The sequence below is a fragment of the Hippoglossus hippoglossus genome, chromosome 10, assembly GCF_009819705.1.
Source record: "Hippoglossus hippoglossus isolate fHipHip1 chromosome 10, fHipHip1.pri, whole genome shotgun sequence".
Classification (NCBI taxonomy): domain Eukaryota; kingdom Metazoa; phylum Chordata; class Actinopteri; order Pleuronectiformes; family Pleuronectidae; genus Hippoglossus; species Hippoglossus hippoglossus.
The window spans coordinates 8,364,797-8,377,100 of record NC_047160.1 but is presented as its reverse complement, the minus strand read 5'-3'; the positions used below and the strand labels follow the sequence as shown (position 1 = coordinate 8,377,100).

The following is a 12,304-nucleotide window of genomic DNA, read 5'->3' as shown; positions in this document are numbered from 1 at the left end:
TTGTTTTCAGAGGACAAATATTTTTCTTTTGGCTCTACTGCATTTATTTTACAGTTGATAACCATAGATCATAGTTAGGCTACATTGGAGATTAACATTGCGTGTGCGTAATATTTACTTATCTTTTTACTATTATTTTTATTGGTTGAAATACTGGGCAGTACACTATAAAGAAATGAAGAACCAGCTATAAGCTTTAAAATGTTGTTCACTTGTTAATTTATCAGTAATAATAATCCTACCAATTATGATCCAATATTTACAATAATAAAAAATTCTTCCCTTGTAAAAGTATGAATTTATGGTGATGTACATATTACTGTTTCGGTTGTACTGTTATATATATATTTTTTTATACTTCTCATTTTTCTCACTTGTGTGAAGGAATGACTTGTTCTGGAAGACCAACATGTTCACAGTTGTTCACAGCTGCTCTACAGTTTCTGGACGCCCTCCATTGCTCTAAAGTCATTTTAGTGTTAACATATTCTGAATCAAATCTGAAGTCAACAAAGTCAAATCTAAAGTTGACTTATTGCCTCAAGTGCAACCTCAGTACAAAAGTGTCCAGCTCTTCTAGAGAAATATATATTTTAAAAACACATTATATATATAACAAATGCTACAGACCTCTTCCTCGAGTATTTAGAGAAAAACCTTTGAAAGTGCAGGATTTTTTGGCTGGACTCAGAGCACTACCAGCTACTGATGAATCAGATAGACTGCGAAAAAGAAAAAACTAAAAACAAAACACTCTAAAGCGCCTGGTGCATTAAAATAACACACAGTGCAGTAGTGCTCCAAAAATGTTCTGTCGGTTTTCCCTAAGCGAGTAATTTTAAAACTTAGAGGTGGTTCAGACGAAAATAACTTCCATTTCTCCACAACCATTAGTTTAGACTAAATAGCCGTGCCAGGTAATGACACAAATACATTCCTGTCATCTCTCCCGCTCACATGCGGGTTCAGTCTCTGTCAGATTCGCTGGCAATTTCCTTGTGATTTAAAGTTATGTACGATATATGGTACAATACAATATTATATAGTACTATATATAAGTTTAGTGTTGTTGCTGAATGAGGTAGAAAATGAGTTTCATTTTGTTTTCTGTATTCCTGTTTATTGTGAACTGTGTAATGCTCTGTTTTGTCAGATAAGAAAATATATTGATTTTGTAAATATGAATGATGTGCAAAGATTGAGTCGGCTGTGTATGTGTGCAATTTATAAATTAGCTAGAGAGAGTGTGGGAGAAGAGAAGAACAGCTCTTTGTCAAGTCTATTTAGTTCTGTAAACATAAGTTCATTTGGAACCTCTTTAGATTGGTCTTTCTTTTCCGTGTGTCTTCTCTTTTTCTTTTTTCCAGAAGAGGAGAAGATGCATGTTTTTGTAAATTATTGGTGTTTTATAATCCCAAATAATCCCATATTTAGCCCATTATAAAAAATGGGCTGAATGTGCATGTATGTGTGTTTCAGGTCCATATCAAAAGTTTCAATTGTAGACTGACTAGAGTGCGGTTAAGTACTGGTTAAGCACATTCACAAACTTTGAGTTGACGCACTCTTTCAGCTGCTGTTATTCAACAAAAACATGCTAAAAATATCAGATTTTATGTGCAAGTGTGAAATGCGCGTTGTCGCAGATGGCCCAGAGCTATAAACAACAATGGAGGGAGGACAATGTTTGGTTAGAACCCCCCTGCATGTTTCAGTGAAAACCATGAAATAAATACTTGATGTGAGTAATGGCACGTCATGGGTAATGAAGAGATAATTTCATCGTGTCAGTCTGCCCCGAGAACGGAAACAAACATTTACCGTGTGCTCTGGAAATGTGACAAAGACGATCCAGCCGTTATGGAAGATCAATAAAAGTTGTCAGCCTTTCAACAGCATTTGTCATTTTGGATCTCTAATGTCACATATGTGGATATATACGCACACGCATAGACGCAAGCAGAGGAAACATTGTCATAACTGTAACCATCTTCAAACCGTGTTCAAAATGCCATTCAAGCTGGAAATAGGGAAGTTTATAGACCATTTACAGAGCTGCTCCACCAGACTATTCCAGAAACACCACGACGATATACTTATACTTACTATCTTATGAATGTGAAATCCCAACAAGTCAGAGTCATAAAACCTGATGTGCTCTGTGGCCTGTCGATGAACATTGTACTTATTGGTGGATGTGACAGAGCATATTGGTTGACATGTTTGTGCGAAAAGGCAGAAGCAATTTGGTGTGAAGAGATCAGAATAGCGATATAATGTCAGGGCATGTGCAGAGATTCAGTAAAATGGAAATGTTGATGTTCCATAACTGTTTCCTGGCAATATTTGAAAAAGAAAAATGATAAATGATGCCTACATTTTCAACATAATGGTAGCTGAAGTGCAGAATCCAGTAACATGCAGGGGTTTTTTTTATGCAGGCAATAGAAGCTGGAAACTGAAATGAGATTATTTAATACCCAACTTTTCCCCGTTTTCATACGGCGAGAATTGTACGATGTGTTCTCTGGTGTGCGTCTCAGCTTTACTTTAACTCTTTGAGCAGAGAAGATTGCGGTGATCTCCCAGGTGGGCTACAGTTTCAGATACTAAATTATTGGTGACATTTTGGCAGCGAATAGAGTTGAGGACCAATATTTTTCTGTCAACCAGATTCTTAGAGTCCCTACTCCCTTACAAGGCTAATGTTACATTGATTGTCAATACAGCTGGACAGAGCTGCTCTTCGGGGACGTGGGATTTGCTGTGCTCGTACTACCGTGCTGCAGCCATATGGCCTGGGCACAGACAACTAATGTCCTGAGATGCCTCATGTAGAGTTCGGTGCGACCGTACACACAGATGCAGATACACTGACATTAAACAAAGCACATTTGTACATTCTGCAAAACTGTAATTAGCCTACGTTCGGTTTAAGGACAGACTGCAAAGTGAGAGTGAGTAGCAGGAGGGTGGAGGTGAGAAGTGGGAGAGTGATGGTGAAAGAGAATGATAAATGATGGATTGAGAGAGGCCCAGCTAGACCCTGAGGTTACCAGTGTGCGGGAATTACAGCTGGCTAGCTCATTCCGCCAAAGCTGCAGATCTCATAATAAACATCACATGGGTAGTTGGGGCTGAAGGGTGCAGATTAAGCCAGGAGATGTTAGCTCTTAAAAGACTCCTGGATGTTGCAGCCAGCCAAGAAGCTATTTATGGGGGCGGCTGGAAGTGTATCAAAGCAGGTAGGAAGGGAAGGCTCTGGACGGGGACAGTTTTTAAGCTGATTTATGCCCCCCAATCAGCGCAATAACAATAAACTGTCAACGCACACGCCACTTTTATTTGTAATTTATGGTACGGCACTCCTAATAAACCTATGTTTATTTCTCCCCTGTTCCTCCCTCCCTCAATCCCTCCCTCCCTCCTCCTCCTCCGCCTGCTCCCCTGCTTTTCTCCTCCGTCCCTCCACGCAGAGCTGCCCAGCAGTCCAGGTGGGCAGTTCACGTTCCGCCCGCTGCCACCGCCTCCCCCGCCGCCGCACGCCTGCACGTGTGCCCGCCCGGCGCCCTACACTCAAGTCAGCCTGCAGAGGAAGACCATGCCGACGCGGTGCCAGGCCAGCCAGGGTGGCCAGGGGGCAGACAACGGCTCTAGCACAGACCAGGCGCAGCTTCACAACAGCTGGGTGCTCAACAGCAACATTCCCCTAGAGACCAGGTGAGAGAACGCTACAAGCTCCTCTTATTAATGTTCCCTTAAAAGGTTATTTTCAGCATGGTGTTTTTTTTTTATGAACAAGTGAACAGAAAAAGGTGAGCCGATTTAATACATTTGGATTCAATACAGGGTTTCATTCCAACATGCTTTTAGTCCAGAAAGACTGATATGTTGTTTTGTACTGAAACTCTTAAAATAAAGATTCCTTCCAGGCAAACCACCATACTTCAACATAATGTCACTTGATTAAAGACCGTTCTTTAATCTCACAAATGAGGATCATTAGATTAAAGAAGTCTTTTTTTCTCTTCGGGACTCTGGAGTCGGCAGACTTTCACAATTTATTAGAAAAATCTGAGTAGAATGATTAGGAATGAACGTTGGACTCAAGAGTTGGTGAGGATGGAAATGTTTTGCACGAGTAGTGAGCAGTAAGTGGAACACCACACAGGCCTCTGGGGTATTATTACAGGACTCTGCTCACCATCAAAGTCATAAAGAATATTTCAGGTTTTTCTGTCTTCTTTTCATTTTCGTACCCCCTACTGCAGACAGATTTACCAGTAGACGTGTATCTGAGTTTATACGATTCAAAATAAAATAAAAATTCAGTATCCAGTAGAAATTGTCTTTTCAGGAACACACTGTGATTCCATCCTCAATTGTTGTACCCAAGAAAATGTTTCCAAATGCCCCGGAGACGAATTCGCTGGAATTTTATCCCATGCAAAAGCATTAAGCATATGCTTGCTGTATAAGTAATAATTGATCAGGGAATAATTTAGGAGATCCTCATTTGTGGAACTGCTTCCCGAGAAGAAGCAGCAAGGTGCAAAAGAATATGTTTGCATGTCTAATGAGAGCTCAGTGCTGCAGCTGAATCCTGGTATTATGAGTGGGGATGAGATTGGCAGGCTGCCATGCCAGAAGAAGGGTTTTTAATAAGTTATGCATTAAGGCCATAATTAGATCTTACCTCATTTAAAGGATAGGAAGAATAAAATTAGATTCAGTGACAATTTAAATTAATCACTGGCCAGACATGAGTATCAGTGTAAAAGACTTGTCAGGAGTGCATTGTAATTACATTACTTATCTATGTGTGTGTGTGTGTGTGTGTGTGTGTGTGTGCTTTAAATGAAAATCCACCATAAACAAAATTTATGCTTTTCTTTTTTCAAATTGTTCCAACGATATTTGCTGAACATAAAGAACTCTCTCCCAAAGAAAGATATGATTATAAAAGCAATTTCCACAGTGGCTCGGTATATTGGATGGTGGCTTTTTGTCATAATGCATTTTTACATTTGGGACTTTATAGTCAAATAAGTTTAATTTGATAGTGCGCTATTAGTTCTGAACCATAAAATGTAATCATATTCATAGTCAACAGAGTAGTATCCCTCCATAACATCAATCAGATATTATTGGCTCTTTTCTATCTGTATTTTTGGGGTCTTTTTTGGGTGCTTAACTGTTTTGGATGGATTTAATATTCAAGCACCCTCCTCCCCTTCTTCTTTCATATTCTCAGATATCCTAATAATATAATGATTTTATAATTTTCACCCTGACGCTGCTATCGGCTCAATCTCAGGCGTGAGATTAAAAATTTATCAAGTGTTTACCAACTTTACATTGAGGAGCATGCCAATGGAATTATAAGTGATGCTATGACCTCAATAAAAAATGGCAAAAAAAATAAATAATATCTCTCAGTGTCAAGTATACTTCCATTTTCCTTGATGCGAATTTGATGAATCTGTATTGAAATGTATTGACATTGCGTCAGCCGAGATTAAGATTGTTTGAAGTGTGCATGGATTTCCTATTCGGCTGCATATCCGTTATGTTTCTGGAGAAGGCAGCTTGTGTAAGTGGAAGGATGCAGATATGGATATTCAATATATCTGACTGGATCTCGCACTGTGTGTGTTAAGAGGCATAACAAATGTTGGGACTGTAATAAATTGACTGATGCCCTGTCTTCTCCTCTTCCTCTTATCGCTAAGAAATGAGACTTGAATCTTACGCTGTGCTTGTGCAGATACACAGTGAAGTCAGCTTACACACACACACACACACACACACGCAGGTTTGCTTAACTATCCTTATAAAAGTTTTACATTGACTTCCATTCATTGTGGACAGCTTAACCAACCTTATCCCGAACTTTAACTATGACCACCTCAACACAACTCACATCTTACATTTAACCTTAAACAGGAGCTCAGAGATGACATTTAGCCTCATCAGGACCAGGCTTTGGTCCCGATGATGTCTACTGGTCCTGACAAGGTCAATGTTTATTCTGGAAATGGTCCTAAAGATATAACAAAAACAAGTACACACACACACACATAACACACACACCTACCACATATACCCATATACCTGTGCACAAAGGCCTCCACCCACACTGCACCACACACACACTCATTCGCACATATCCAGGTAGAGACAGCCCTTGGGCCGTAGTCTCCGACCTCCTGGAGAGCGGGAGCTCTCATTTTCTTCCTGTCTCCGGGGAAATCTGCCCTCTGAAATGAATTCAGAGCTTCCTGGGCGTTGCCTCTGGATATTGTCTGAGAAGATCAAAGGCAGGGAGCCAGGAAGAACAGTGAAGACTTTTTTTAAAGCTTCGCACAAGACGAATAGAGCTGCACGCAGTGTTGACAAATGCAGTTTTTTCAACTTGATTCGGATCCCCTTTTCTCTGTTAGCCACCTTCAGCAGAGCAATAATGGCCCCACTTTGGACTCGACCCGTGTACTGGCCTCAGCTATGTGAAAATGCTCACCTGTATTTGACATCTTTCCGTGTATGCTTGTCTTGTGTGGACATCTCTCCCTCTCGTTGTGTGTGAGTGTGTCCTAAGTCTATCCCTGGCCTTTCAGGGTTGAACTACCATTGACCCTTAGGTGTGTGCCTGCTCCATGTGCAGCCTCCTGTGTCCCCCATCTGACTCACAGCCCTCAGCAGACACTTGATGGGTGAATGGAGAGAGGAGGGGAAACAAACAGGGAGGGATGGTTGTCATCTGTCTCCGCTGTAGGGCCATGTTTTGGAAGCACAATAATAGAGAAACACTCAGACAGTCACAGAGTAAATAGGGGAGAAACAAACAATATTGATCATACCACAGGTTAGGTCAATTAACGCTTCCGAAACAAGACGTCAGTGTCAATGGCATGAGATTTGCTAAATGCACTGAAATTGTTCCCCTGTCAAATTTGTGGCTGTTTTTTATTTTATTCTACAGTTCATTCCTTTTTTTTGATGCGTGTTTTACCTCATGGAAAGCCCTATGAGTTCCCTCAATGTTTGAAAAGTCCTTTTAAATTAAAGAAATTGCTAATAATAATACATTTATTTTCAAAATTTTTCAATGCAAATTATCTTCTTTCACATATTTTCCTATAATTTGCATGGCACTAATTCAATGATATACTTTATTCTGCCGTGCATATACCCCAAATCATCCATCCGTCCATTATCTATCATGCTTATCCCCTGAGGGTTGTGGGGTGGAGCTGGAGCCAATCCCAGCTGACATTGGCGTGAGGTGGCGTACACCCTGGAGAGATCACACCCGAAATTATTTAAACAAAATTCTTTAAACTCTCCCACACTGGCAGAAATGTGCTCATGGTTTTAAGTACAATCTGTATTCAGGGCTGAATATGAGACTAAATGACTTGAGAAGATGGATGAGTTTCTGTCGAGGACAAATGGACGAGGTGTAAAGGCGGGTGCCGCAGTCTGGTGTCCAGCGACACTGTCAGTCGGCTGTCTGGCCCCGCTCTAATGGCCTGTCCTCTGTGGGCCCTTCAGAGACCGTGGTCCTTGCAGCAGTCTGTGACCTCACACCTGCCGCTGCAGCACGGACAGCATAACACTTTTGGCAAGCTGCATGTCTGCCTGAACATATCGCACTCGCAGCCTGTATTAACCCCCGGAGAACACACAGTAACCTGGGGCAATCATTGCAGTCTCTGAATTCCAGGAGCTCCAAGATATTCTTTTGTTATGGAAAATACACACACAAAAAAAACAATGAGTCATACCTGTTTTGTTTTTTTTATGCCGCTGGTGTTCTCTCCAGTATCGCCATGTTTTATTTCTCCACACCAGCAGTCTTTGTTCATTTTTTTTATTTTGATGTAAGTCAGTGTGGCCAGGACAGGCTGGAACTACTTATAATTGCCTCCCCAGATCCACTTTTCCAAATTGCATAATTTCCTAACAGCCATATTTCTGCTTCCTCAACTGACACCCTCCAACCCTCGCCCTCCATTATCCAAACACAATATAGATGAAATGCTACCCAGATTAATTGCCCTTCAGTTTAGTTTCCTATCATCATCTGCCATCTAATGTGCTCTTTTTCATAATGAAAATGAACCCCATCCTCATAACTAATACAGCTGTATAACTTAAGTAGTCACTTTGATGAGTTAAAAAAGGAATAGGTAAGTCACTGATCCTTGGCTGTCAGGGATTTTTTATTCTCCTTCATATGAGTGCTGTTCTGCATTAGCCACTATTGCACCAGAGAGGCAGCTTTTTTTGGGTTAAATTTGGGCTTCCTCTCTGATGAAGGACTTGGCCTGGATATGAGATTGTGGTTAATATTCTGTCACTTACGCTGATGTGCTGCTCTGGGTGTATTACACCGCAGTTGGTCGCATGCATTTTGTGGAAATTTTCTATTGTTTAAATGGTTATGGTGCACTAACTGTGAATAATGTCCGTGTTTTACATTTGTCACTTGCTGTATACTGCTCACCTACCAGAATTTATGGTGGAACATAATATAAATTGCGAGTGGAATCACGGAGCTTAGGGACTTTCTCAGGCTACTTTTCTTCCTTGATTTCAGCTTTCTGGATTAATCTTTGATGATGCATTACTTGCAAATTAAAGAGACCACTTAAATTAAAAGCACACAAATGCGGCCAAACATGCGGGATATCAAGGGTTTAACTGAATTACATGCTCCTATAGTACTAAGAGCTTTTTGACAGGTAAGGTTTAGTTAGGACTTCACGTAGCAGCGAAGTGGAACAGTCAGTTGTGTGTGTGTGTGTGTGGTATCTGAATCCTGAGCCTGACTGTATGCAGTGATTAAAAAATAGCAGGAGAGGGCCTCTTCTAAAATCTCCCACCTTGGGGGCCCTTTAAATGAGTTTCAGTCAGGCGTGCTTCAGTGTGAGACTGAATTCCACTGAGTGTAGATTTGCATAAATAGAATCAGAATAATATAATATATAATAACTAGATAGGCTACCTTAGAGAAGATGATGTCTGTGTTGTGCCGAGGTAATTGGCAAAGCCAGTGAATCACTGTCCTAGATAGGCCTGCACAACAACTGTGATTGTTTCCAACGTCACACCATAATCTACTTAAGAAAGACACAGGAGGTGGTCCCGGAGGTGACAGGTAGTTTGTGGGACACAGTGCGGAAAGGCTTCCTGCTCTTAAGATAAAGACGGCAATTAATTGACGGTTCTCTAAACAAGTACCCTGAACAGCAATCGTCCAGTCATAGCTTAACAACCGTAAACAGGCATGGATCGTTCTGCCAAGTTATGGGTTTCTCATGCCAAGCAGCACGAGCTGAGGTCACGCTCTTTTTTTAATTGGGCTTTCCAGAACAACAAAAAAAAAACTCAAAAGCAAAAGTGTGGAGAACGGATTCAACTTGTCTGCCTTAAGAACTGCAAATATTAGCATGTATGGCTAGCTAGCACTAGGGCCTTTTTACAGCAACCACACATTACTCCCAATGCCAAGGAGAACACCATTTACTAATAATTACAAGGTCACTACAGCTTGTCCACTGCTTAGTTTGTCAGAGTTTAGGGTAATAACAGCTCTTTAAGGATGTTTACACTCCTGCAGCACCCCCCCAAAGCACAGAGGTTAGTCATCACCTCTCTTAGTGTCAAATGTGAAAACATACAGTGATTTTATAATACTGTCAAAACTATACTACAGCAACACTGCAAGAGGAAAACGCTTCTTTGCCTCTAAAATCAATTGAATGATTTAAGTGCTTAGCTTCTTTAAGCACTTTATCGTGTATAGCATTCAGCCATAGTGCCTGGGACTATATTGAAACTAAGATTAGCATCGAATCAATGACTCAATGACTGTCAATACTCATCGTTACTGTTTTTACTCAAGTAGGCCTAACTTCTCTCCCCGCTGCTATAATCATAGACTGATATGAAGTGAAGCTAAAGTGTCTTGATCACTTGGGTTCTGCCTGCAGTTCAGGTCTTAAATCCAGCCTCCTCCGTGTTAGTTGATAGGACATGGACCAAACTAAATACTGTCGTTGATCACACTGAAATATGTCCCAGGTGCTTTTTATTCCAGTATGTTTGGTTTTAATTAGTTAATTAATGCTATAAAAAACGATTGCGACTGTGCAAACTCTGACTCCAAATCTGCAAGATGGTGGCGTTCGTATCTGGAATATTTTAGCTTAATTTCTGGATAGTGGGAGGAAGTGGAGGCCCGTCGTTCATGTTTATACACAGCATATGGTTCAAATCTGCTGGAGCAGTTGTCATTTCAGTTTCAGTTTCAGTTGACAGTTGTCTGTAATCAAGAGCGCTTTGTTTGATTAATTATTCAGGATATTGATAATTAAATCAGACCATGTATTTTGCTTTGTTTGTCCCACAGACACTTCCTGTTCAAGCAAGGCTCTGGCTCATCGGCTCTCCTGTCAGGGGCGGGGCAGGGTTACCCCCTGACCTCCGGGACAGTGTACTCTCCTCCGCCGCGGCCCCTCCCTCGCAGCAGCGTGACAAGACCACTGTTTACTTTTAACAAGCCTCACCGCTGCTGCAACTGGAAGTGTACTGCCCTTTCTGCATCGCTCCTCACGCTCACCTTGGCCCTGCTGCTCACATACGTCATCGGTGAGTCGCAGTGCACTACACCTACCAAGGATGCAATGTTGTCATGTGTAGCCAGACGCTTCTTTGTTGAGTTTGTTCAGACTTTATTTAACGAATCAACGTTGTCAAAACAGAATGCAAGAGGAGCGAGGAAATTGGGCTGTGTTTGGAGAGACTGCCTAATTAATTCAGGGATCAATAAAAGTACAGAGAGAAACGAACAGAAACTTTTACATGCACACAATGTTGCAAGTATCAAAGGGTAAAACAATTCACAAGAACCCCAAATAAAAAAAGGATAAAAAGAAGAAAAAGAAAAACAGAAACAGAAAAGGAAATCAATAGAGAGAAAAGCAGGACTGATTAAAAGTTGGGTTTAAAAGCAGCAGGTAATGTTTTCTAAATTTGGCACTCTGTGGAATATTCCAAAATTTAAATTAGCTGTTCGAGACCACAGCACACAACACTGGTAATTACTCTGTGATGAGCACATGCAGTACAATAAGTACTTATTCATTCACTCCCTCCCCCCGTCTCTCTCTCTTTCACACACACTCTCACACACACTCTCACACACACACACACACACACACACACACACACACGCACACACACACACACACACACACACACACACACACACACACACACACACACACACACACACACACACATTAACCTTATTATAAATTTAAGCCATGTAGCCTGTCTATATTAATCCACCCTTTTTTGTCTTAGCCTATTACTTCATTGTGCTTTGTTTAATATTACATTTTTTAATTTGTTTTAAATTGAGATCTTATTATTTATCTCTCACTTTTTATTTTAGTTTTTATCACACCTCTGCAAATTTCATTACTACTTTTATTAATATATATTTTTGCCATCTAATCTTACTAATAAAACAAAGAACTAAAGTTGATAAATTTCTACAAGTTTTAAAAGGGAATAATCTACTATTTACTTCACAGTTTTAGTTATTACTTACTTTACAGGGTAGGATTATATATAATGCACTGCTACCGACTAAACTGCCCAACAGAACATAAAGTAGTTTGAGTACTTTTGATTTACTTTACATACTTTAGGTTTGTCTTGTTGAGGATACTCACATACTTTTACTTTGACATTTTCACCGCAGGATATTAATTGTATCGTCATATCGCAGTATCGCATGAGGAAGCACCTTATTTCCGAGCCACTCATGAATGAAGATGAACTGCAGCTTTTATGACTGATACTTAGTAGTAATTTGGATCTTTAAAATCACAAAAGTTTGGAGGAAGTTGCTGTGCAGTCTGGAAGATCGTCGGCGAAGTTTGTCAAAGTCAAATACAAAATTTATTTATTGATCCCCTCCGATTGCACCAATTCCCTGTGAGTTCTCAACCTTGGCCCGGCCCTCCGCCCCATCACACTGTCTCCCCTCTACCGCCCCGAGAGCAGATAACCCAACCCTTCACCAGCCAGTTCATTTCCCTCCTGTGGTGGTGCTCAAGGTCAGGCCGGAGCAGGCGGGGGGTTTGCATTAATCACACACACACACACACACACATACACACGCACACACATACTGGTGAATCCATGCAGATTAATCCCTAGGCTGAACCATGCTATTCCATTAATGTCCCGGCCCCGGTAATTAGTGCATTAGTGAGGAGTGTGAGTG

General features: G+C 40.9%; 1 protein-coding gene across 1 annotated transcript in view; it reads left to right on the top strand.

The window, feature by feature from the left end:
• Nucleotides 1–12,304, top strand: part of tenm1 (teneurin transmembrane protein 1) — a 179,577-nt gene that overhangs the window by 51,946 nt on the left and 115,327 nt on the right. Inside the window, exons 4-5 of the mRNA XM_034598108.1 lie at nt 3,477–3,720; nt 10,418–10,656. Coding sequence (XP_034453999.1) covers nt 3,477–3,720; nt 10,418–10,656 — 483 coding nt within the window. The remainder of the gene's footprint in view (nt 1–3,476; nt 3,721–10,417; nt 10,657–12,304) is intronic.